The sequence below is a fragment of the Aplidium turbinatum genome, chromosome 13 (genome assembly GCF_918807975.1).
Source record: "Aplidium turbinatum chromosome 13, kaAplTurb1.1, whole genome shotgun sequence".
In the NCBI taxonomy this organism is placed as follows: Eukaryota; Metazoa; Chordata; class Ascidiacea; order Aplousobranchia; family Polyclinidae; genus Aplidium; species Aplidium turbinatum.
In genome coordinates this window covers 21,208,030-21,232,005 of record NC_137484.1, presented here as the reverse complement: position 1 = coordinate 21,232,005, position 23,976 = coordinate 21,208,030, and the positions used below count along the sequence as shown (strand labels likewise).

Here is a 23,976-nt window from a genome sequence, read left to right as displayed (position 1 = left end):
TCGAAAATCTCGTCGATCGGGCAGTTCTCATCTTCATGAATCAATGAAGGCAGATATATCATGTGCTGACTTTAAAAGCTAGCGAGCAGTGCTCATTGGATCTCTCGTGAATTTGTGCCATGCAATTGTCAAGAAAAGGAAGAAAAACTGTTTGTTTGAAATAGATCTCCGCGGTTTCAGCTGGAATGTTAGGTCAATGTTGCTGTCTAGGTGCTCTCCGCGGCATTCGGATTTCTTCGCCAAAAACTGAGCAAGTCTTGCCAAAAAGTTTGTGAAAAAGCCTATTATCGCCCCTTAGGTCTTGTGACACAGTTGCGCAGGATGAATCACCCAAGCAATTATGTCTTGTGCTACAACTTTTTTTTGCAAAATTTATGATTCTTTTTACCTGATCATTAGGGGAGGCCATCACCCCTTATCCTCCCCCCTAAATACGCTACTGTTCAGATACCAGTTGGATGCTTTTATCAATTGAGTTACATTGCCACTGACGTGCAGTAGGCAAAATAATTAAATCAAATGAAAATACCATAAAAAATTCCAAACTTTGTATTTTGCTTTCTGCTTCAAAGGCTGTTTACAGCAAAGTCAGCAATAATTGAAAAAATTCTAAAAAACGCAAAATGCTTGAAAATTTATCAGTAATCTTAAGCGTTATTGGTAGTAAAATTGTGCATACTGTGAAATTCATCAAGCTTGTCAAATTAGTCGTGTTTGTTCAAGAACAATAACATAATTATCGTAATTTACTGATAATTTCAGATAAATTTTTCTGTTTTCTTTGTGAACACCATCATTAAAGCAATGGCAGAAAGCTGAGTTGTTGAGATAAGAATTACAATATAAGGCACTGTATTAGTGGGATTAAAATATTTGATTGAGCGTTGGCTATGTCGCATAGGTAAATCGTCGTCGTATCCAGGCTTACGCCAGGTGGTTGAAGATTTAGATTAAGTGGACGGGAAGGCAAGGAAGCCAATCTTCATGTCCACCTTCAGGCATGCCTTTAAGTGTCCTGCGAAAGACAGTGCAAAGTAGTTGATGTTGCATGCATTTCATTGCATTGCAATTTGCAACTCTAAAAATGATTGTGTTGTCAGGGCCTTCGCTGCAGGGGGCATGTCCCTCCCATGACAACGACCTGAGCACACACACTTCAGGCACTGAAGAAGAACTGGTTATAATTTTAGTTTCATGAACTATAGGTGGCTAGTAAAAATATTACTTTTCATGTTCTTTCCACTTGTGTGTTGATCCGAAATAAAATTTATCGGCGATTAATTATCGGCGATAATCAAATATTGCCTTTGGCGATAACGATAAACGATGACTGAAAAAATAATTAAGCGATAACGATAAGCGATAAAAATTTATCGCCGATAATCATCGCCGATAAATTATCGCCGATAATGCCCATCACTGGCTATAGGAGCCTCATCAACTTCGATGCCAATTGTTTATTTTTTCAGAGTGCAAACAACTTCAAGCCAGGTTTGACAGCTAGCTCTTCAAAGGGACAGTTTGCTGCTAGCTATGCTTTCGTTAGTTATTTTGCCTTCATCAGTTATTTTATTCATGTGGTGAGATTGTCCACATCTTCTCTTTTCTTTCTCTACCAATGCCCACATGCGATGTTTTTTGAAAGATATCCTGTAAAATGGTAAGGTAACGATGTTTAGCTTGATAAAAATACAAGATCTAACGCTGCTGAGAAATAACAAAAAAAGGAATATTTTGAAATATGTTGAATAGCTTGCTAATAAGATTATTAATTTTTTTTTTTTTTTTATGAAATAAACTCTGCTTTTCGATTCAGTTCAGTTTGTTTTTACATTTGACCATCACAACGAGAAACAATAGGCTAGCCTACATCCCAAACAAAGCAGAGGTTTAGAAAAAGGCATAAACTTTAATGTGGTGCTTACTTTCTCTGTTCAGCCATGTCTTCTGAACAGCAGAAGGTGCCAGTTGAAAATGGACTTTAGATGCATATCTGTTCACGTGATTTCTTGATTTGTCATGGAATCTTTCAAACTTTGGCAACACTGCAAAGCATCGTTTTATGAGTAATCACAAAATTCATGTCGTCTATCTCCGCGTGGTGAATTCTGGTAACTGAAAAATTTTCAGGCTAATGACGACAATCAGAAGCAGAAACTGCAAAAATTGCAGGTCACAGCTTCATACGAACGACGACGACAAAATTCTGCTTTTCTGACCTACCGCCAGTTTTATCCATGGGCTACTATCGTTTTAGCTATAAGGTTGTCAGATGATATTGGAATTGAAACGTCAGGGTGAAATGCATTGAAACATGGTCTGCTGATACAAGATGTCAGAACGTCTTATTTGAAGCTTTTTTTACTGAGTTAACAAACTATGTAACATCTAGTCTACTAGTAGCCTATAAGGAACAATATTTGATCATAATTTTAAAATATTTTGTTTCGAGTATGTTTTTGTTTTCCTTTGTTTTAAAAAAGCAGTTTTATTTTTTTTAATCACCAAACGTGGCGAAAAAAAACTTTCATTGTAATCCAATGCGCAGATTAAGTCTCTAAACGAAGTCGAAACAGAACGCAAAAAAAAGTTTGGCGATTTATTCGAGCTTTCAAATATTCAGCACAAAAACCATGACAAAAACAAATTGAAACTTCAAGATATTTGTTTCGGCAAAACTTTTTTGGTGAAATTAATTTGTGAACAATGCGGTGTACCACGCATATTGTAAAGTTTTAAAATTTCGTCGTTAATTTTGTATTGTTCTGATCAGCCAAATTTACATTTCGTTTTTCTTCTACTGACTTACTATAAATACTTCATCAATTTTACGCTTATTTTATTCTGACGACAGCTCCTGAAGAGAGTCAGACAAAAACCTACGGCTTCGAGCTGCCATGAGCAACATGCCACTCGCAATTTTCACGTTCTATACCACCAATCAACTCTTCAATGTAGGCTACATAGGCTATTGACTATTGTAAAGTTGATCAAAGTGCATAAAAATTGTTAACTTACAATGAACAGGCTTCATGGAGCAAGAATAGCATCGAATCCTTGTTATGTCATTTTTTCTGAACTGATGGAAGGAGCTGGCAGGTGCAGAATAGGGTCTCTAAAACATTCAGGAACAAAACTAATGGTAAAGTAAACGAAAATACATGAGGAACTATAGATCCTAATATGGACCGTTGTGATTGGAACTCCTGCTTTCGAGCCGAATGTCATCAAATAGGCCTATTGAGATTCTTTGAGAACTTTTAAACCAGGATGGCTAAACTGGTTATGTGATTCGTACCGTACTGACTTGAACGTCGAAGAACTTTGAAGTTTCTTTTCATAAAAAATTGTGAATTCTAGAATCTTGGAAGTGTAACTTGTCAAGCATAAAGTGCATGGGCAACTGACTAAATGCGTTGCATAAACTAAGGATTTAGCAATTAAACATCTCGGTAAAACAAACTTAATCCAGAAACAGAACAAGACTGATGGGTTAGTTGTTCAGTTAGTTAGGCTAACTACTTAGGTTATACAGTTATTTAGCATTTATCAAATGCTGGAATTTGCACAACAATCTAACCTCAACGTAATTTATTAAGAATCGATTTTGCTAGAATAATAGCATCTTCAGCTAGCACATGTAAAAAGAAAGTTTATAACTTCATTTTTACAACTTTTTTGTTTTTTAGGTTGTAGCCTAATAAGAGTTTTTTTGAAACGGGAGTTAAACGTTTGCTAATAAAATGAAAACCATAAATTAAACAATATTATAGGATTGGTATGGCAAAATCAATCAGGTCACAAAACTAACTTTTGCAAGAAAGAATATCGATGCTCAATATATATCTGTTTAATCGCCGTTTAATGCAGCTACCTTTGAGATTCTCATGTTTAGTGTTGACTCTGTTTAGTGTTGAGTTAGTCAAAAGCACTGTGCAGTGTGCAGTTTTTGTTTTTTACCTGTTGATCAATTAATATTGAACCATTATACAGTATTTTTTTTAGATGTAGATAAAATTACTGCATAGTTTTCCTGAAGAGGACATCATGTAATGTCGAAAACGTTCGAAATATGTTTCAATGTAGTTTTTGTTTTGTTTGCTGTAAATGTTAGGCTACTGTTTTAAACTAAAATATGTTCAATCTGATTACGCTACTCGACTTTGTATAGTTCAACAAGACAAACTCTTTGCCAAAGCTCTATCAATATAATATAACTAATCAACAAATTTTCAACATAAACTGAAATTTTGAATGTTTTGTGTTAAGTAGCCTAGTTGTTAGGCCTACAACTTACTCAACTCTTCAATTTTTGCAAGAAAACTGTCGTGACTTGGTTATAGGCTTACAATTAGTTACACACCTTATTAGAACTTCTAGGAATTGTTTCAGCTCTTGATGAAAGCGAAGGGGCTGTGTTAGAGCGTGGTAGGTCTTCCTCGTAGCTGCTGTTTCGGGACAACAACCTTATTTCTCCTTCTTCATATTTTCTGATTTTAACTTCATGTTTCAATCTATTAATTTCACGGTTTATTTTCAACAGATTTTTTTGTTGGTCGTTCTGGATCAGTTGCATTCTCGTGTTTAAGTCGGAAGCCAGAAATCGGTTAGAGAACCACATTCGTCGTTCTTGCAACGATTTTTCTGGTAAGTTGCCATTTTTCTTTTGAGATATGTTTTCCTTCATTTCGCAATATGTTTAAACCTTCTACCTTGTTTATGAATGTAATTTAACCTTACTCAACAATAAATCTTACTTGATAACTTTTACTTAATCTTACTTATCAAACAGGTTGTGTGACAAGTCGCCTACAATCCTGCAAAACGTATAGACATTTAGGCCTTTTGCATCAAATTAGTTACTAGTTTACTAAAAACCTTAACAGCTTGTTTCATCTCAATAGGATCATCAGAAAGAGCTTATTCCAATAGAATAGTGCATTATATATTTATATATACTGTATACAAATTGGGCATCAGAAGGAATCATCAGAATTATAAGCTAAAAGCTTATATACTTATATACAGGCCCGGATTTAAGGGAGGCAGAGGGTGCAGGTGCTTAAGGCCCCCTTTTGAAGGCCTCCCCTTTTGAAGACCGTAGTGAAGAAAATGTGATTTTGTGTTATTAATATTTTTTCAGCCTTTGAAATTTCTTCAAAATGCTGTGCAGTGCTGGATCAATGCTACTGTAGACGTTGAGGTGGTATTTCGCGGTCCCCCGATCTAAAAGTGCCCCGGGGCCCCCATCAGCTAAATCCGGAACTGCTTATATAGTAATAAGGCGTTCCTGTCTAGTGTACGATTAACTGCGCTGAGGACGTGAGGAGACCTTCAGGTCGAAACAGTGGCATCCTGTCTGCAGTTATATAAAACTATATAAGCTTAAATATATTAATATTATAAATTAATAATATATTTATATATAAAATTCTATTTTATCTGAATAAGTTCCTTGTGATGATTCCAAAACGGTTTTTAGTGAACTATTAACTAATTTTGATGTAGTCTAATTCGCTCTGCTTGGCTTTTTACTTGGCATTGAGCGTATTTGTAGTATTAATAACGTTTATTAGGGCAACCTTTCAAGTTTTTGTGAAAAAAAAGAAAGTGCAGAAAATTCGTTTATATTAACGCAGCTTACGCCAGAGATGCCGCGGAGGCGCTTGGAGGGGATTGTTTTAATGGTTAACACAAAACCATCGATCCTGTGAAGTTAACAACAATTTTAAAAATACTTCAGTCTTTCTGTAAGCTACTGACTATAAGCTCTCAAATCGTACTTCTCTCAGTTGTAACCAACTAAATTATGGCTTAGCCTAGTCACTAGGCTATACGGCCTTGGTTAGGCCTACAGTATTTTGACGTCAGACGTAGGCCTAAGCGACAGAAATGTTGCTATAGTCAACCAACCTGCAAGAATCTAACTAAGCCTACTATGGGACATAGTCAAGCAGAGCCGGTCTACAAAAACTGAGCGACGTCAATCAATGAATTATTCAGAGGTGAGAAGATTGCGTTATGTGATAGCCTTATTAGCCTAGGCTATCTGTCGCGCAAGTCTGTTAAGCAGACAATTAGGGCCCGGTACAGATGAGAAGTCTGCCTACTCCAAAACAAGATAGACTTTTAATCAAAACAATTCTAAAAAATATCCTGTGTTTTCTTTGTTCATATGGTCTTTGAAAATATTCTGGGATCCTAAAATAATCTTGGTTACAAAAGTAGGCTATCCCTTGTCAAGGCTATTGCTTTTACGTACTTAAGCGTTCAATTTTCTTTTCTAAAACTTTTGCAATTGATAAAATTTTTCAACAAATGATTGTAAGCTATCACTTTCCTTTTGATTAGGTTATCGCCTCTTCTTGTGGAAGTATGCGAGATATTTTGATGCAGTCTACTCTTCTATATCTTTACGTTGCAAATCTTCACAAGAAGCAAAGGAAACATCAATTCAAAACTTTCGCGTTTTGTTATAAGGTGCATTGTTTGTTGTTATGCTGACACTTTCTAAATTATAAAGTAGCTACAGGTCGAGTTTCAACAACCAGTTGCTTTTGTTAGAAGGAACCATGTAGTTACGCGCTCGAATAAATAAGCACCTTGAATTTATTTAACAAGCGCCCTTTCTTTCTATCTAAACATAAACTTTATATAGTCATTGTGATTCGTTTGTATTATACACAGCCACAAAACATTAACTGAAAGCTGAACAAAAGAAAAACTGTTGATAAAACGTAATAAAAAGTTGAACTTAATTTAAATTGTAACTTGGCTTGGATTATTTGAAAATATTGAATAATATTTTGTGTAGAATGATAAACGATTTAATGAATAGCGGTATCTGTTTTGCAATTTAATACTAAGTTAGCGCCTAAATTTGTCGTACTTTCGCTAAAGGGCAGTGGCTTAACGACAAGAGTAAATATTGTACATATTGTAGAGCGCTGAAAATTAGACATTTCCAGTATAAATGTAGCCTAACTAACAGAGCTGTTGAGAGAATCATTTGGGCCAGGTACCAATGAGATGCTCGGGCTATCCAAACAAGCCATTCTAAAGAAAAAGTAAATAGCCTAACTCAACCAAAAAATATGAAATGTTTTCTTTGTTCTTGTTCCTTCTGAAAAGACTCCGGCCCTTAAAATTATACCCGGCCCAGGTCAAAAATTACGCCCCGAATCCCCTCGTTAACACTACTGCGGTGATTAATGTTCCCATTTTTTGTTCTTTGCCTAACCCTCCACACGTCATCGTAGGTTGTCGAGTTTAATTTCCAAACACACCCCTTGTACACTGTAAATACGCAGGCTACTTGCATTATTTTTATAGAAAAATATCATATTGTTATAATTTCAAAGCAAGCTACAAAGCTTAGCCTACTCTTAAATGTTTTGTTGGCTAATCCATGGTTGGAAGAGTGTTATGTAGGCCCATTACACTTAATCTAGACCAGTGGTTCTTAAACTTTTCAAAAAAATTGTTGAACGGTCCCGTTGCGATTTTTTCAACGACTCACGGTCGTCCAAAAACTTAAGGTAAATTAGCGCAAAAACGGTAAATACTAATTTATTTGTTACATGCGATTAAAAATGCATTCGTCAATAAAATGGGTGCACCTGCTTGGGTGTTATCAGTTTTATGTTAGGTTCTGTTTGGTTCAATAGGATCTTGATATTATGCATTAGCCCACATCCAACATGTTTTGAGCTAGGTATCAATGCGACATTGACTTCTGTATTTTTGACACCACCTGCGACAAAATGTTTTCCGATAGCTCAGATTCTCCTCTAGGCCTACTCACAGTGTCGTTTGACAGAGACACTTGCTTCAGCTTTTGAGCTTCAGATTCTCCCAAAACGTTTGATACAATAACTTGGCAACAAGGCAAGATCAGTTGTTCTACAATGGTGTGAGGCTTCTTAGCGATAGCTATTTTTCTTGCAACTTTGTAGGAGGCCCTGTAGTATTTTCCTTTCATTGATCACTTGTGCTATCAAATCTTGACCTAACTAAACTATTGGCTTGCCGTTTAAAAAATCTGCATCTTTATTTTGATAATCTGGTTGATGTGTTACAAAATGTTTTTTCAGCTTGCTAGGTTTTAGAGCAGAACTTGTTAAAACTTTAAAGCATAGCACACACGGCGGCTTTTCTTCTCCTCCAGAATGTATCACAGTAAAACCAAATTGAACATAGGAATCATTGAATCTTAATTTTTTTCGAGGCTGAGCCATTTTCACTTTTTGTACTCAAATTTAAGTTAAAAATTATATTAGTAAAGTTAAAAAGTTTTTAATTTTTGACTAATGTGACTAGTCTAAAAAAGCTAAAAGTTCGGAGAGGCATTCAACTCAAAACTTAAATCAGTAAAAATAACCAGCCTTAATCAAATTCGCCTAGCCAGGCTTAAAAACCTGTGTGGAGGGATGCCAAGCCAGCTTACTAAAATATATCTTTTAACTTTCGTTTGAAAAATAAGTTGCCTGAAAATGTTTACTTTCAACAATTTTTTTTTCTTCGGGATCGTGTTTATTTTTTTGGAAGGTGCTTCGCGGTCCCAGAAAATTGTCTCGCGGACCCCAGTTTGAGAACCGCTGATCTAGACGGACCGTAGTGTTGTAGATTACAACTGACCATTCTTATTTTACCTCATGCCTAATCATTTCTATTGCTTCTCCTTGCGGTACTATGACGTGGGTAATTGCTCATTTAAACAATCAAGTACCTGCCGCGACATTTTACTAGTGTCCTATAGCAGCGTAGCTTCATACAGCAGATTGTTTAGTGGTGAAACATTTCAGTTGCATGCAATCTTTAGTTTGTAAGCTGTAGTGTATAATCTCTTTATTTAAGTTAATACCTACTACCTTATTACGTTGATATTAACCGCTATGTGTATGTTCAGCTATCGTGTATTTTGTTTATTAAACCCTAATTTGAGCATTTGTGATGAACACGTAGTAATGAGTAGACAACCGGAAACAGACATTGCAGTCGGCTGCAGCGTGGGTCAGGTGTACGTCGGAAGGCGTACACCGATGCATAGCGCTCAAGTCCGCTTTCCCGCAATGCAGGATAAAGATAAATAAAACAAGCAAACAACTTGCTTGGATGGTGTAAGTTGTTGAACACAACTGAAGCATAGTGAAAATATTGGACAAATTTTTAAGGTGTGCGACCATGCCATATTTTAAACTGCTTATAAGTTAATGTTATTTCTGTTCAATCATGCGGCTGAAAGTAGGAAGTGTCTCTTAAACCCCCCAGAAAAGCGTGGATTACAATCGCGAGTAGGCTATGTTGCTACGTTGTAAAAAGACAACTTATGCCTAACTTCAAACTGGATGGCCTTCGGAGATTACCTTTCCGTCTACGTAACTAAAAATTTTCAACCACCATAAATAAATCAGAACAAGCTTATGACAAAAAAAGTTGAAAAATTTCCAAATTTTTAGTATCCAAAGAGTTGCAAATAACTGATATAGCTAATATCAACTTGAAAACAAAAATGCTTAGGCCTACAATCTACATCGAATAGCTCAACTTTAAAATTCCTCTCCTGAAACCATAAAATTTCTCCCACTGCCTTAATGCGACGAAATGCACTGTGTCTGACTAACCTCTGAGCAAAATATCGAGAGTATCATCATATTAAGTCTACAACAATTAAGTCAATATCAAGCTGGTGGAGCAAATAAACGAGAATGACAAACAAGACTAGACAATTGCAGAGCAAGTTATTTGAGTGCTTATAAAAATCCTTTGTTTAAAAGAAGACGCTAAGCTTTCAACAAAGAACTATATTTGAAAGCAAACAATGTAGCGTGTTTTTATGTGTAACATGCAACGCAGTCAAATATTACGAGTTCCGAAAATGTTGGTGTGTTTACATCCCTCTCACTCTCAGCTTGACTACACCTACTCAATAACCAACGAAAACTTTGTGATGTGAAGCGTTGCACCTGCAGATTGCATAAGGGTAAGCCGGTTAATCTGTCCTGACATAAGTTGACGTATAAGCATGCATGCTAAAGCATCATCTCCCAATATTGGATCGCTGTGAAGCAAGGCGACAACTTGTGTTTTTCATGAACAGTTTTCGGAAGAGAATCGTGGCTCGGCCAAGGATTTTCGCATTGTATTGATACAACGCTTTTACAAGTTTGTCTTGGTGCTGTAAAAGTAGGATTTTCATGCATTTTCCAATACAACCTCGCTTTAAATTGTTATGGTCAAAGTCTCAAGGTCATCTGTGAACAAAGACGATTTTGTAGCTCTGACGGGGATTCAGAAGAAGAATGTTTCCAACTAGCTTGAGTTTCCTGCTAATGGAAGAGTGCGAAAAAGTGCTGCGAGAAGTTTTTTCAAGCTCAAATGTTATTTTAAAGCAGTGGTTGCCCAAAACTTGCCGTTGCATCAAGTTAATTTAAAAATGATGTGTATAGGTTGGAATTTACTTAAGAAACTTCAGTGAAAAAAATTATTTCACTGAGTATCTGAAATTAAAAATATACTTTTGGATTAATTGTTTGTTTTAAAAGGTTGCAATCCCCATTTCTTTGCAATCCTTCTAACAAAGTTGTACCACAAAAAAGAGTTTTTGCTCGCAGGATACGGCGCGTTCAGGCTTAACGCCTGTACCGTTTGGCGAAAACTTTGCAGTTTTACAAATATTTCCAGAAAAGTGTTGAGACAAAATGTTTATTATGACGTATGCCTACACTAAGTGGCCTACAAACAATTATCAACTACAAACAGACGGGTACAGCAACAAAAATATAAAAGCAACACCATCAGAACACAGATAAAAAAGTGCATGTGAGATAAAACAGTGTTTTTTCAATGTTCACATATTTAAACCAAAACTTTAAAGGTGCATTGCAGTTCAAGTAAAATTCACTAAAAAATGATGTGAAAATGCAGGTCACCGCAGACGGACTGCAATGACACTAATGAAATGATAAAAGTGAAACAGCAAGTTTGCAATCTTCAATCCATACAGCATCGTCAACGTAATATAGCACCATCAATAACAGTGTTTTTTTAATGGACCAGATCACATTTCTACTTCTGCGACAGCCACCTCTGTACAATGACATCGCTTCACTACAATAAAGTTGTCAGTGCAAGAAAGCCCAAAGAAACACGTGGGATCAAACAGATAAAACGACATAAATACAGTATATGAAACTTAACTAGAACTATATCGCTTATGAAAAAGCATCGATGGCATCTCTCTGCAAGAGAAGATGGATGCGTCATTAAAAACCACTGGACGATGATTCTACGACAACTCTTGTCGACATGTGGAAATGACGTGAGTGTACATTGTACAAATGTACAATGGTAATGCTGCATGTGGAAGTTAACCAACCACTATTCAACAGACAGCGTTGCTAGGGAAATGCTTGGGTAGTTGTTGAAATCAATGTCCCACCCGCGGTTACGATGGTTCGAAAAATATTTCCTAGCATTTCGCTTCGATTTCATTATGGCTTCTTTTCTTAAAAAATCAAGCCGATTTTGTTAAGTCAAAATGTACATCATAGATTTTTCAATTGTTCAAGGCCACGAAAGTCCATCACAAAAATATATCGTCAGAATTTCTTGGTAAAAAACGTCGTTTTGATCAATTAAAACCATTTCGAACAGCCCTAGGTACAGCGCAAGAGCATAATAAACACTAAACAGTTAAAAAATCTCAAGTTCTAAGATAGACGGTAAGCATTCTTTATCCACAAAAGTAGGCAATCATTGTTTTCGAATAATAGCCGATACTCTAGATCGCCCAAATTTTACCAAAAACGATTTCGGTTTTGTTGTAATATCTAGCCCAACAGCACATTAATAGATCATTCCACCAATGGATAGGCGAAAACTTTAATGTTAAACCACGAAGAAACGCTTTGGTTCCATACGAAAACATCTTCATATTTCATAAACAAACATCATAAAATTAAATGAGAAAAAGGTCAATTTATTTTGGAAGTCCATTTTTGACTTTCCTGCTTTTTAAAGGCCTCCAGTTCCTTGTCCTTTTGCGCTCTCATCTCGTCAATTTTAGGTTCTCGAAACTGTTGATCCTTGGCAGGATCTGGTACAGACGTTCGCTTTACATCGCCTTCTTGCGGAAAATGACCGCAAAAAGCGACCTTCCAAAGCTCGTTCAAGTTTCTGCAAGAAACAAACTGGTTTTAACGATTTTTGAAACCGGTTTGGTAAAGTCGCTCCGGGAATCTAATCAGACAGCAAAATCAGACATTTTTTTACATTTTATATTGATTCAACGCCGACAGACGTTGAATCAATGTAAAAATGAAATGACTGATTTTGCTATCTGGGTAAAGTTTAACGTACAAATGCCTTTCAACATGATAATTATGTCATAGATCAATACGAGCAAACAAATCATTTTTTTGATGCTGAGTGGCCAAGTGCCTGCACTACGCTTGAAGCGACGCCAGTTCGGTACCACTCTAGGCTTGACACTTAAAGCAATCTCAACCTAAACATTTACTATCCGTGCACAAGTCTGAGCACGACAGAAAAATCTCTTTAAACAAATAGTTGAAAGTAAATAAACAATAATAAAGTAAATAATAATCAAAACAAATACTTGGAAGAAGCTCGTCCAACATCTTTGCTCGCGAAGGGAGGAGAGCCGATTGCCTCTATACTGTCCATTCCACAAGGCACATACAACGGCCTGCTTGAGTCTATCACGGGTGTCTTGCTGTGAGGAAATCACATAAAAATAATGAAATAGATAAATGAAGCTTCAGAATGTTGTTATGGAAACAAGATTTTGCAAAGCCGCCAGCGTTACAGTTTCTTTATGTTCCAAAAGATTTAAATATCTTGAAAAACAAATAAAAAATTTTAGCCACAGAAATAAAAAGCTAATTTATCATTCAAAATTAGAATTAAAGGTATTGAAGCAAAAGAAAAAAACTAATTTCTATCTCACAAAGTTGTTTATTGAAGCATCGTTTAATTTAAGGTAAATGAAGCAGAGTCAACACAATGTCCTCACTTGAGTTGTCCATCAAACGCAGCTACATTCATGACGTGTTTGAGTCCTCTTAACGTGGCTTCGATCTTGGAACTGAGGAACAATGCAGTCGCCCCGTTGGAGTGCGCGAGGTAGCGAATCGTCTTCGTGATCACCTGAAAGTAGACCAAGTATTGCAGTTTGTTTGAAAGAAATCGGCATTGCATAACGTAACCACGCAAATAACGTAACCACGTAAATAACGTAACCACGTAACACACAAAAACTGACGTCAAATATACGTAAAAAGTTGACAAACAAACAAAAAAGTAAGAAATTTTAGCAATGCACCGAAAATTAGCAATCCCTTAAATCAATCACAGTACTTTCAGTAGCAGAAAACCGAGTCAGACGTCTGCACGTTTCACTTCCATTGGAAGCACATCACTGTCATTTGCCAAGTTGCTCAAAAACATGCTTGAAAATTAATAGAACAACTAGACTTTTTTCATCATTGTTTGTATGAATTTAAACCATAATTTAAACTTTATGAACCTAAGTGTGAGCTCAGCGCTTACACGTACGAACACTTCACAAGAATTCAAATGAAAAACACTTTGAATCAAAAACTCTTTGTTCGTTTTATGGCAGAATTTTTTCACACCAAGAAGCAGGACAATGCACCCAGACAACAATTCAGTGCTTTTTTACATTGATTCAACGTCTGCAGACGTTGAATCGATGTAAAAAAAACTACTGATTTGTTGCCTGGAAAGATCACCTTCCGCTGATCAGTATCCATATCTTGGAAAAGATCAAACTTGCTTCCAATAATCACCAGAGGGACTGGAAAGGGATTTATCGAACTCACATCCTGAAAAACAAAATGCGAGGCTCTTAAACATTACCGGCTGCTACAAGCTAAAAATTAACTATAGTCTTGTAGGCCTAACAGTTTTAAGTTTACGTCTCCAGTAGAAAACGTCACGAGTTCCGTTTTCGAAAATCGTTAAGAAATATCCTCATAGACAATTAGACCACACCTACTACTCTATAAAACAATTTAATCTCGAACATTCGACGTATATAAGTGAAAAACTATAAAAAAAGAAGAGTGTGAAAAGGGCACTAGAAGCTGCATGGTCACATGCTCAAAACGTCATTTCCGGTTGTTGCGTAAAAAGCTAAAACTCAAGTTCTAAACAAAAGGCTAAACAAAAGGCCAAGAAAATATCAACAAATATCAAACACAATCTCCTTTTCATATCAATTCAATGTCCTAAAAAAAGGATAAGAAAACTTGTGTTTGCTCGGAAAGGTTGTTTTGGTCATAAAATAACTTCTCACGCTTCTGTTTGTTCCACCGATCCTCTCCCAGGCAGATTTGTTGATACGATCTTGAAATCCCGGAGATTGCTTGTTGGCTTGCTTGATGACAGCATCCAACCGATCACGAGCAGCTTTCAGAAGAGATTCCGCAGTGAACCACAACTGGGAAGGAGTGGACAGATCTAACACCTGAAAAAGAAAATGCCGTGCCAAACATAAAAATGTCGTTTGTTTCTCGGCAGTCGAGTGTAAGTATTAGAAATGACAAAGACAATTTAACGCGGAAAACAACAAAATTAGATTGATGACGCTCTGAACAGGCCGACGTAGAGACGGGGTGGGAGGGAAATTATGACATGTTGTGGTGAGTTCGGCCACCCCAGGCAAATGGAATAACACCGGATTAAAAATGGATTCCTACTGCTACAACTTGACTTTATGATAAAACTATTTTTTTTATTTAGACGAGGTCAACGTCAAAAACAACTGCAAATATCGTGTTAACAAATCGAAAACGAGAATCACGCAGAAATAGCGAAGATGTTATTTTAATGCCCACTTTCGCGATCCCATGTCAATCAACAGTAAAGGAGCGAAAGAGAACAACTTTGCGACAGCAAACATCCAATAACACTGAAGTCTAGCTCAGAAATTTGAACCTCACACACCCAGTCACACATATTCTGTGTCGGTTCTGAGCAACAAGATTTGCTTTCACGTATGATACTTCTACTTAAAGTACATATGAGAAAGTTAAACGGCAGCAAATAGCAAAAACAAAAAAGTGTCAGCTTTGAAACAGTGACTTCGACGTGACGAAAGAGTTCTTCTATCGAGTTCGAGTGTTCTGAATTCGGTTGATACACCACACCACATTCTCGTGAGACGGTGTTGTATATTGAAAGGTCCCGCTTGCTGCAATCCCTGTTAGCACACAACACGGCAGTAGCTGCGAATTCTACTAAAATTTCTAAGATACTTCCACGAAAGAAGCGCTGAAGAGAACATCAAGTATATTATTGTTCACACCGTGTCATCACGTGAACAATGCGAAAATAGTGAAAAAAAGCTATATTTGTGGGCGAGCGAGCGCTTGATCAAGCGAAAAATGAAAAGGATAACAAACAGGCAGTCAACTGTTTATTCAGACGTCACTGGAAGTTCGAATTCACGGTTGATTGAGTTTGACTTGAAAGAAAAAAAAGAAAAATTGCAAATGAGTCAAATTGACACCAAAAGAAGTAGACATAGTATTGTGTGCCAGTCGCCGTATCGAGCGCAAGACATTTGGCAAACTTGTAATTGCAGCTGATAGACATGAAAAAGTTAATTGTTTTTGGACCTACAGGCAGAACTGGCCTCGCAGTATTGGAAAGAGCTCATAATGATCCAGGTGAGACGTTTGAAAATATTGCAGTTGGTGTCACTAGTGTCAGATATGCAAGTCAATCTTTTGCAAATAATAGGATGATGACAAAGCCTTCATTTGAATAAAAAACTTAATAAATTTGATTGTTTGTCAGCTAATTATCACGCAGACGAAGTTAAGTATACCAGCCTTGTTCTGGCAGTCTACAAAAAGATATTTTGAGCCCGCAGTGAAGCATGATCACACACAGTATATTCAATACGCAGACTTGCAAGTCACGGCGTACCTAAGAAAACCAGAGAAGGTCTCTGGCGAGGTGAAGAGCAACATCACCATCATACTTGGAAATATTCTGGACGCTGAAGCTGTGGCAGATGCCATTAAAGGACAAGATATTGTTGTCTCGTGTCTCGGTGTTGGATTCAATTTAGGTATGGTATGTTCGCAATACATAGCACTTGTAGCACCATCTACAGTGCAAAAATATGTTCCTAGGCGCTGTACATGACGGTGGTGATAAAATAATTAATATGGTAGGCTACTTTCAGTCATAATGTTAAGAAAAATCGAATGCTTTTAAGGGAGTTAAGTCACGCTTCAAAGATTATGCCAAACCAATATCTGTCAACAGTTTTTAAGCAAACGTAGAATCAATGTAAAACTAAATTAATTTGGACTGGGTAACTATTTCAACCATGTAGTAATTGCAAGCAAACTGTCTACCACACAATAAGGTTATGACGTCAATGGAAACAAATTATTAGGTTGGAAGTTGGAATGAAAGTAACAATGCTTCTTTGAGAGTTTAGTTCTGAGTTTCGCAAACTTGCAGAGGCTTTCAACTACTAACGTGACTGAATTAACGACTAATGGAACAATGCAATCACACAGCTCTAAAAGCATTAAAACTTTACAAAAAATTATGTACGACTACAGCGATATATAGATGTTCCGAATACGTTGTTTTTGTGGCTATTTATTATTATTTGTTTCACAGGATCGACAACTGTTATATCAAAAGGGCTTCAAAACGTCGTAGATGGCATGAGAAAGCATGGACTGAAGAGAATCATTGTAGTGGGAGTGTGTAAGTAATGAGTAACATGACGAAGCATTTTGTAATCTATAAACATATACGGGAGAAAATGTGGATCTAAAAGTTTTCCATTATGTCAAATGTGCCTACTTGGACCCGAAAAATGGTTGTACCGTCTGAGACAATGGAACCAGTAAGGTTGCAGTTTAGTTAATTGCAAATTGTCACATCATTTGTAAATGTGGTTCACAAAACCGAGTTGTCTAATCCTGTACAGCAAACAACCGTTTTTTTTTACATTGATACAATGCCTGCAGACGTTGATTCAATGTAAAGAAATGGTTGGTTTGCAGTCTGGGCTGTGACATGAACAATCGCAAGTTTAAAAAGTTGTCTTTGAATTTCAATGTGTCTTGTTTTAACTTTCTTCAAAGTTACAAAAAAGTACTTTTACTCAGGTCTGCAATTATTATGGCCTTTGCCACCGGTATGATATTTGTGCATACCAAATAACTTATCTTATTGTAAATATACAAGATAAGGCCTAATGATACGGTCAGCCATGTACACGACAAATTATACATTGCAGCCTCAGGCAATGTTTTACAAACGCATGTGAGCTGAGGAATCTTGCTCGACTTACAGCAATTGGCCTGTATTTTTTTAGTTTGTTTTTGTTCTTGTTTATTTTTTTAATCAAAATATCGAAAACTCATTGTAGTCATCATATGCCACCAGCCCACCAATTACGCTTACAATCACTGGATCAGTCCTGTGTTCATAATGAATCAATGCTGTTCATTTTTAGCTTTTCTCATGCCTCATGAAGTCATTCCGTTTCCTCTGAAGCGGGTAGGCGCAGACCACAAGAGAGCTCATGAAATACTTAAAAAGTCAAAAGACTTAGAGTGGATCTGCACAGCACCGCCCGAAATAATCAACCTACCCTACACTGGGACCTGCAAGGTAAATAGGCCTTTACACCCAGTCAGAAAATCAGTTCTTTTTGGTATTGTTTTAACCTCTGCAGGAGTTGAATCAAAGTAAAAAAGGACTGATTTGCTGACTGGGCAGTGGACAAACGTTGTCTTTTTATGCCAAAGTCGTAAGCAGACAATGGAAAAATGAAAATTTTGCGTTGTAGGCTACGGAAGTACGGATCTTGTTAAAATATCTTCGTGTTTGGATGTTGAAACAACACATAGATCAATACAAGATTGGCAAAACGTATCGATTGAAACGGAATGTAGGTAAAAATCTCTGCGGGAAATGAAACACCCACACAGAAAATAACCTCATTTTTCGAGGGGGGATATTTTCCGAGTGCACATTTTCCAGTCGGAATATTTTCCCTACGGATTTTTACCGATTGCCATCGACAATACGGTCACGTTGTAAAATAGCAGTGGGTCGCAAGCATTCCCAACTACTGGTCTAAAACTTCAACCTACCACAGGTGGCCATCAACAAACTGCACAGCTACGTTGTAACAACGCACGATCTGGCGGATTGGATGCTGACTTGTGTCAAAGACGATAAAATGTCACAGGAGTATGCGCACCAGTTGGTTGGTGTGTCGTCCAAACTGGGATTCTTTACTTGGCTTACAAACACCACTAGCGGGATTTTCACTTTGCTTTTAGTCTTAATTGGTGTGGCAGGAGTTGCTTTTACCTTATACTGAACATTCCGCGGTGGAATCTGATTTATTTTTATTTCATATGCATTCACTGCGTTTTGTGTGATTTGTCAAAAATGTTGGTTGAAATTTCGTCTCCTGTCTTAAAGTTATTTTTGTTTCTATGTTTTATTGCAATGTATTAGCAAAGATTTATGCAATGCAAGAAAAATACTTTATGCTAAAACGTTCTTCTGTGACGTCAGAACGTTAGTGTAGAAGCTCACGCGCCACAATAGGCACGTGACAAGGTCATGTGATGCCATAGTTAGCATCAGCTGACCAATCACTATCCACCCAGCAAACCAGCCTTGAGACGTTGAATTAATGTAAAAAGGATAGATTTGATGATTTGGATTCGGTCACACCGACAAGAGACTAGTTGTTAAGTGACAAGCTGATAAGTAAAAACCTTCTCCAGTGACATGCTGTTTTTATTTTGCAGCATTTAGACTACACACACACACCAACTAGAAACTTTGTTGCGTCATCATAGCTAATTAAACCGCGTCGCCATCAATTAGCTGCCAACGAAAAAAGTAATATTATGATACTCTGCATAAAATCAACATCCGGTGACGTCATATGTGCACATCGCATTAATTTTGTTTATAATTTTTCGCAACCGGCCATGTGGCCAACACAAAACTGAACCCTCGAATTTGTTCCACGTTTCAAATTTTACGTCACTGCGTAAGTTTAACCTCCTTAACATTAATTACAAAATCATGCAACAACAGTGGTTTCTCTACATTGTGAAGGCGATTTAAATTTTATGCCTACGGATTCTTGGGATTGCCTACAGATATTTTGCTTATTATCATTTTTTTCATTACTTTTTTTTCAACTTAAGTATGGATTGCAGTCATAAAGCAAAGATAAAAGAGGGGTAGTTTAGATAAGTCATTAAGAAGCAACACACTAAACGAGGCCCCATTCATCGAATCAACCTCCTTTTACAATTGATATAATGTCTGTAAACGTAAAAAAAATGTAAAAAGGACTAGTTTGCTGGCGTAACACCCCAGGGTGTCATGATCGTAAAAGAAAACATTCTGTCTAGTATTGTGTGAAGAAGACTGAGAAAAGCACAGAAACAGCGTCAACACATCAGAACATTTGGCGCTGTATTCATCTCAGCGCTTGGCAAGCCGACAATTTCAATGCTGCGGAGTGCATCCTTATTTTTCATTCATTCCCTCAATGCTGAGTGGGAACGAAATTCAGCGCCATTTTGATACGGTATTTGGTATCTGGTACGACCCGGTAGGACATCAGACACACGCTTACTGACAATTAATACCAAAGCAGGGCAAATGTCAATTTTTTGAAGTGGTTAAGTTCATCATCATCATCATTTTGTTCCTTCCTCGTATGGAGGGTTGGATACAATGCGCCATTGTTCTCGACCATGAGAACAATGGCGTTAAGTTAGTGATTTATAAAATAGACTACAATTTGCAACTGGACTACAACTTTCAAAACATAGTGATGCAATAGATCAAATGCAAAATTTAGTTCTATATAACCGAGAATGCTGCATTTGATAGTGTAACTTTATGGATGTAATTAGCTGTTAACTTTACCATTACCGTACTACAATATCAAATCACATCCTTACCGGAATACTCCATACCACTCCCATTAACAAGTCACAAAAATCCATTTCAGATTAACCAAAAAATATTATTTTACAATATAGCTCCTTTCTAAGAAGTATAGTTTTGAGAGAGAATTCTTTCTTGTACCACAAACAGGCAAGGCTCAACAACACAACAGGGCTGAACAGAAGTGGTAATAAAATGTTTGTTAGGTCATCATTGAAGCAAATCAAACACTTTTTCATGTATCTAAAATTTATCAGCATTGGTATCCTGAAGACTTGAAGAGTCTATCTGCCATCTTCCAATGTAGCAATCAGGGTTGCCAGGTGGCCTAAATTTCGCACAAAAACGATAATTAGGTCTAATATCATATGCTAGTGAAGTACTGGATCATTAACAAAATATTTTTATTATTTGTCCTAACATGTCCAAATTTCAGACTAATAATGTCCGAGTTCCTCCTGGATTACTTGGCAACCCTGGTTGCAATCCGAAATTTTAAACACAATTACAGTATACCAAACAGGCAATAAAAATTTAATAAATATGAAAAACACTAACTTACAAGAATAACTGTCATTTGCTGCAATGTTTTCAAGTTGAGTGGAATATCCAGTAGCTTGCTCAAATGTGTTCCCCCTCCTAATTCCCAAATATGACCAGTCAACTTTTGCTGCTGAAATATATTAACATTAAACAAACATGAAAAATTGTTGAAACTAACGCTTGGATGAAGAAATCTGCATGTGGAGTTGCAGGCGTGCGTGAATGGACCATGTTGAGAGCTGTAACCAAGCCCAACTAGCAAAATAAAGCCACTTGTCATGAGGGATGTTATGATATGAAAGTTAGTTTGTAATATTATTGTATCATCTGAAATTGGGAAACTATCACAGTGTTTAATTGGAAATAGTGGTATGACAAAATCACTGTACAAGTACAGATGAAAGTAATTTTTAAACTATATAACTTTTTAAGCTCATTTGAAAAGCTACACATATGTTTTATGTAGTGAATGTACAGTGTTGTGGTTTGTGCATATGTAGCCGTCAGTATAACGGCAACATCATCGACATCTGCTGCATTGAAATGTTCACTTTCTTACCAAGTTAGTGGTTCTTCTTGCAAAAGTGTATTCTAGAGCAGTGGTTGGCTTTGCAATGTCATCTCTCATCAAAAATTTCAACATGGCTGTTGTTTTACCCTGAGCAAAATGAAAGAACAAATGTTATATGTATATATATGCAGTAGTCACCGCTTATAAAATCCACACATATTGGATCAAGTCGCTTATTGTAGCCAAATCCCATGGAACAGAATTTTTACATAAAAGGCAGTTGAGAAAAGTAGTGCCAAAACAATTTCTGTACAAAGGAAAAATGTTATGTAGTTGATTTTTCCTACAAACAAGTAGTGTTCTAAATTGGCTTATCTCGGATATCTTTTGATCTTCGCGGTTCCTTTAATTTAAGCAAAAATTTTCAACTTCTTTGTTTTTACATCAAAAAGTAAATTTCCCAGTAGGACTTTGAAACCAATTATTGTAATAAGCAATACACATAAGGCCTACTAAAAATCGAATCGTCGTCGTCTGAGCTTCTGGGGCCGAGGGTCTATCCTTTTACCACCCCAGATTCACGATGTTCCCGGACTACACTGGAAGGCTGCTAGAGAGCAGCCAGTCTTTAATTTCATCATCCATGACGCGCAGACCTTCCACTCCGTTAGGTGGCTTGAAGATGGTACAGTCATTGATGATGTGGTCTGCGGTCTGTTCCTCGGCACCACATTCACAGGAGGAGGAAGAAGCCATTCCCCATTGCCTGGTGCATGGTTGAGCGGAAAGCCCGACGCCCGTACGGAGACGGTTGAGGCGCACCCATGCCTGTCTCTGTAGTGTCAGGTCGATGGGGCGCGTGTTGGCGTCAGGGATGAATGAATGGAGTCTGGTGGTGCTTGACCTCCATTCAGAATTCCATTTATGGTCCGCCCAAGTAGCCGCAGAGATGTCTTGTTCATCAGCTTTGTTGATCAGAAGAATCGAATGAGATTCATTTAGTTAAATAACATGATATACGCTCTTATGGTGCAAACTAAGCTGAAGTATCACAAAATGTATGAGGTGATAATATGTTTTTATTCCGACGTTTTGTCAATCAGACACGACTGACTTCTTCAGGGGGCTAGGTCAGGTAGTGACTACCTGTCTAGCATGGTATAACACAGGACCATGTTGCTGTAAACCAACCAAACATGCAATGCGAAATGAAATTCAACTTCCAAACAAAAATTATCGCGGGCAAATTTTGAAACTAGAAAAAGAGTTCAAACAAGCGTTTCTCAAAGTGGGCAAAATCGCCCCCCAAGGGGTAATTTTGAGCACCAGAGGGGTAAACAAATCAACGGGGGTCATCAGGGGGGGGGGCGAATTTATCAAACCACCAATAACAGTCCAACACGTTAATCAGTTCTATGCACTATGACTATGATACTATGAACAGTGAAGTTTAATCAACCACAAATTCAATTATGGACAGTAACAACATCTCACAATCTTGCAAAACTTTACTTTATCACTTAATAATTATTAATTATAGTAGCGTCACAGCACTCTTAGCAAAATCTGAAGTTAAAACGTCACAGCGCTCTTTCATATTCCCATATATTGCAATTGTTTTGGAGTGCGTTACACAGTTTGTAAGAGACATGCAAAATCAGTTGTAATTCTTAATAGTTTAGGATCAATTTATGTCGTTCAACTACTGCAGCGCCAACACTTGAGCCAGGTCATTCACCAGTTTATTCATCAGTCCGAGGTCAGGGTTAAACAAACCTAGGTCATTTTATCACATAGCCAACCAAGAATGCCATATTCTGTATTTCTTCAAATTGAAGCATACAGCAAATAACATATTGCCAAGAAAAATTGTATGCTTACCGACATTTTTCCTCCCATAAAAAGAACATACTTTTCCAGCACATTTTGATTGTTGCTTGGATTCACTGCTACTTGTTGTGATACTGCATGCCAAATAGTCGTTGGCCCATTCATCATTATTTGTGCGATTTAAAATACACTGTTCACAAATCAGTAAACCTTAACCAAAAAATTCTACAAGCAAAAAATTGCAGTACAAAATTAGTTTGTTTGCAAAAAAAGCTTATTGCGCTGTTAAACAAGATAAGTAATAATGAACTAGTCCAGAGCTTTCCAATTAATGTGCAACAAACTAAATTGATTTATCTTTTGTTGTCAGAATCCAAAACAAGTACGGTAATGTAGATAGTTAAAACAAAAAAAAAACAGAAAGGAAAAGTTGCAAAACATTGGTTTAAAATTTGTGTATGATGTGGCAGTAAACCCCTTAAATGTAATGCAAAAATTGTGTGCACTCAGTTTTTTAACAACAATGAACAACAAAGTAGTTAATAAATATTGGATTATTAGTACATGCAACTCTAATAAATTTGGATTTTTAAGACATTTGCTATATCATATACAGTACGGTATACTGTGCTTTTAAAATGTGAGAACTGCATGGAACATGTATGAATATATTAGCGCCTTATCTAATGTCCTTTTAATAATAATAATGTTATGCTTTTACATGAAATATAGTTATGATACTACTCGCTGAAACCTCTACAGCCTGGTTCACCTTTAAAGGGATACTAAAGAAAAAACCTGACTTGGCGATTTTCCACGTTCTTTGTGTTTAACATGCTTCCATAAAACGATTTTCAATAAAATTTTGCCCCATTGCGGTCTGATCAGCATTCCGCGCGTACCTTTGTCAGAGCTTTCAAAATCAGAATAGGCCTGAGCAGCGAAGCATGCGGCTGTACAGTCTACGTAATAAAAGACGAGCAATCAGCTGATCACGCAACAGTTGTTACTGCTGGCGATTTACCTGTAGGCTATGTATGTATGTACATCAAAACATCAAATTTCAACATCAAAACATC

The 23,976-nt window shown here is 36.9% G+C and overlaps 2 protein-coding genes and 1 long non-coding RNA gene across 4 annotated transcripts; 1 reads left to right on the top strand and 2 right to left on the bottom strand.

The window, feature by feature from the left end:
- Positions 1-539: 539 nt before the first annotated feature.
- Positions 540-3,060, bottom strand: LOC145782602 (uncharacterized). The gene is made up of 3 exons (XR_014290852.1): positions 3,019-3,060; positions 1,926-2,045; positions 540-1,650 (listed from the first exon to the last, which is right to left on the bottom strand). It is a non-coding gene; the product is annotated as an uncharacterized LOC145782602 (long non-coding RNA).
- Positions 3,061-10,690: 7,630 nt separating this feature from the next.
- On the bottom strand, positions 10,691-23,117 carry LOC145781949 (cytoplasmic dynein 2 light intermediate chain 1-like). Of its 2 annotated transcripts, none has more exons than XM_082593655.1 (8): positions 22,949-23,117; positions 21,116-21,214; positions 20,576-20,686; positions 14,342-14,512; positions 13,776-13,868; positions 13,037-13,170; positions 12,620-12,736; positions 10,691-12,177 (listed from the first exon to the last, which is right to left on the bottom strand). In XM_082593655.1, exons 1-8 carry the CDS (start codon positions 23,063-23,065, stop codon positions 11,976-11,978), a joined length of 1,044 nt encoding a protein of 347 aa, XP_082449781.1. In that variant the 5' UTR covers positions 23,066-23,117; the 3' UTR covers positions 10,691-11,975. The 2 variants fall into 2 exon arrangements, with proteins under 2 accessions (XP_082449781.1, XP_082449782.1); XM_082593656.1 differs by having other exon boundaries at positions 20,576-20,683.
- Positions 15,567-18,652, top strand: LOC145781951 (flavin reductase (NADPH)-like). The gene is made up of 5 exons (XM_082593657.1): positions 15,567-15,716; positions 15,959-16,123; positions 16,690-16,779; positions 17,537-17,694; positions 18,185-18,652. Exons 1-5 carry the CDS (start codon positions 15,641-15,643, stop codon positions 18,410-18,412), a joined length of 717 nt encoding a protein of 238 aa, XP_082449783.1. The 5' UTR covers positions 15,567-15,640; the 3' UTR covers positions 18,413-18,652.
- Positions 23,118-23,976: the final 859 nt, after the last annotated feature.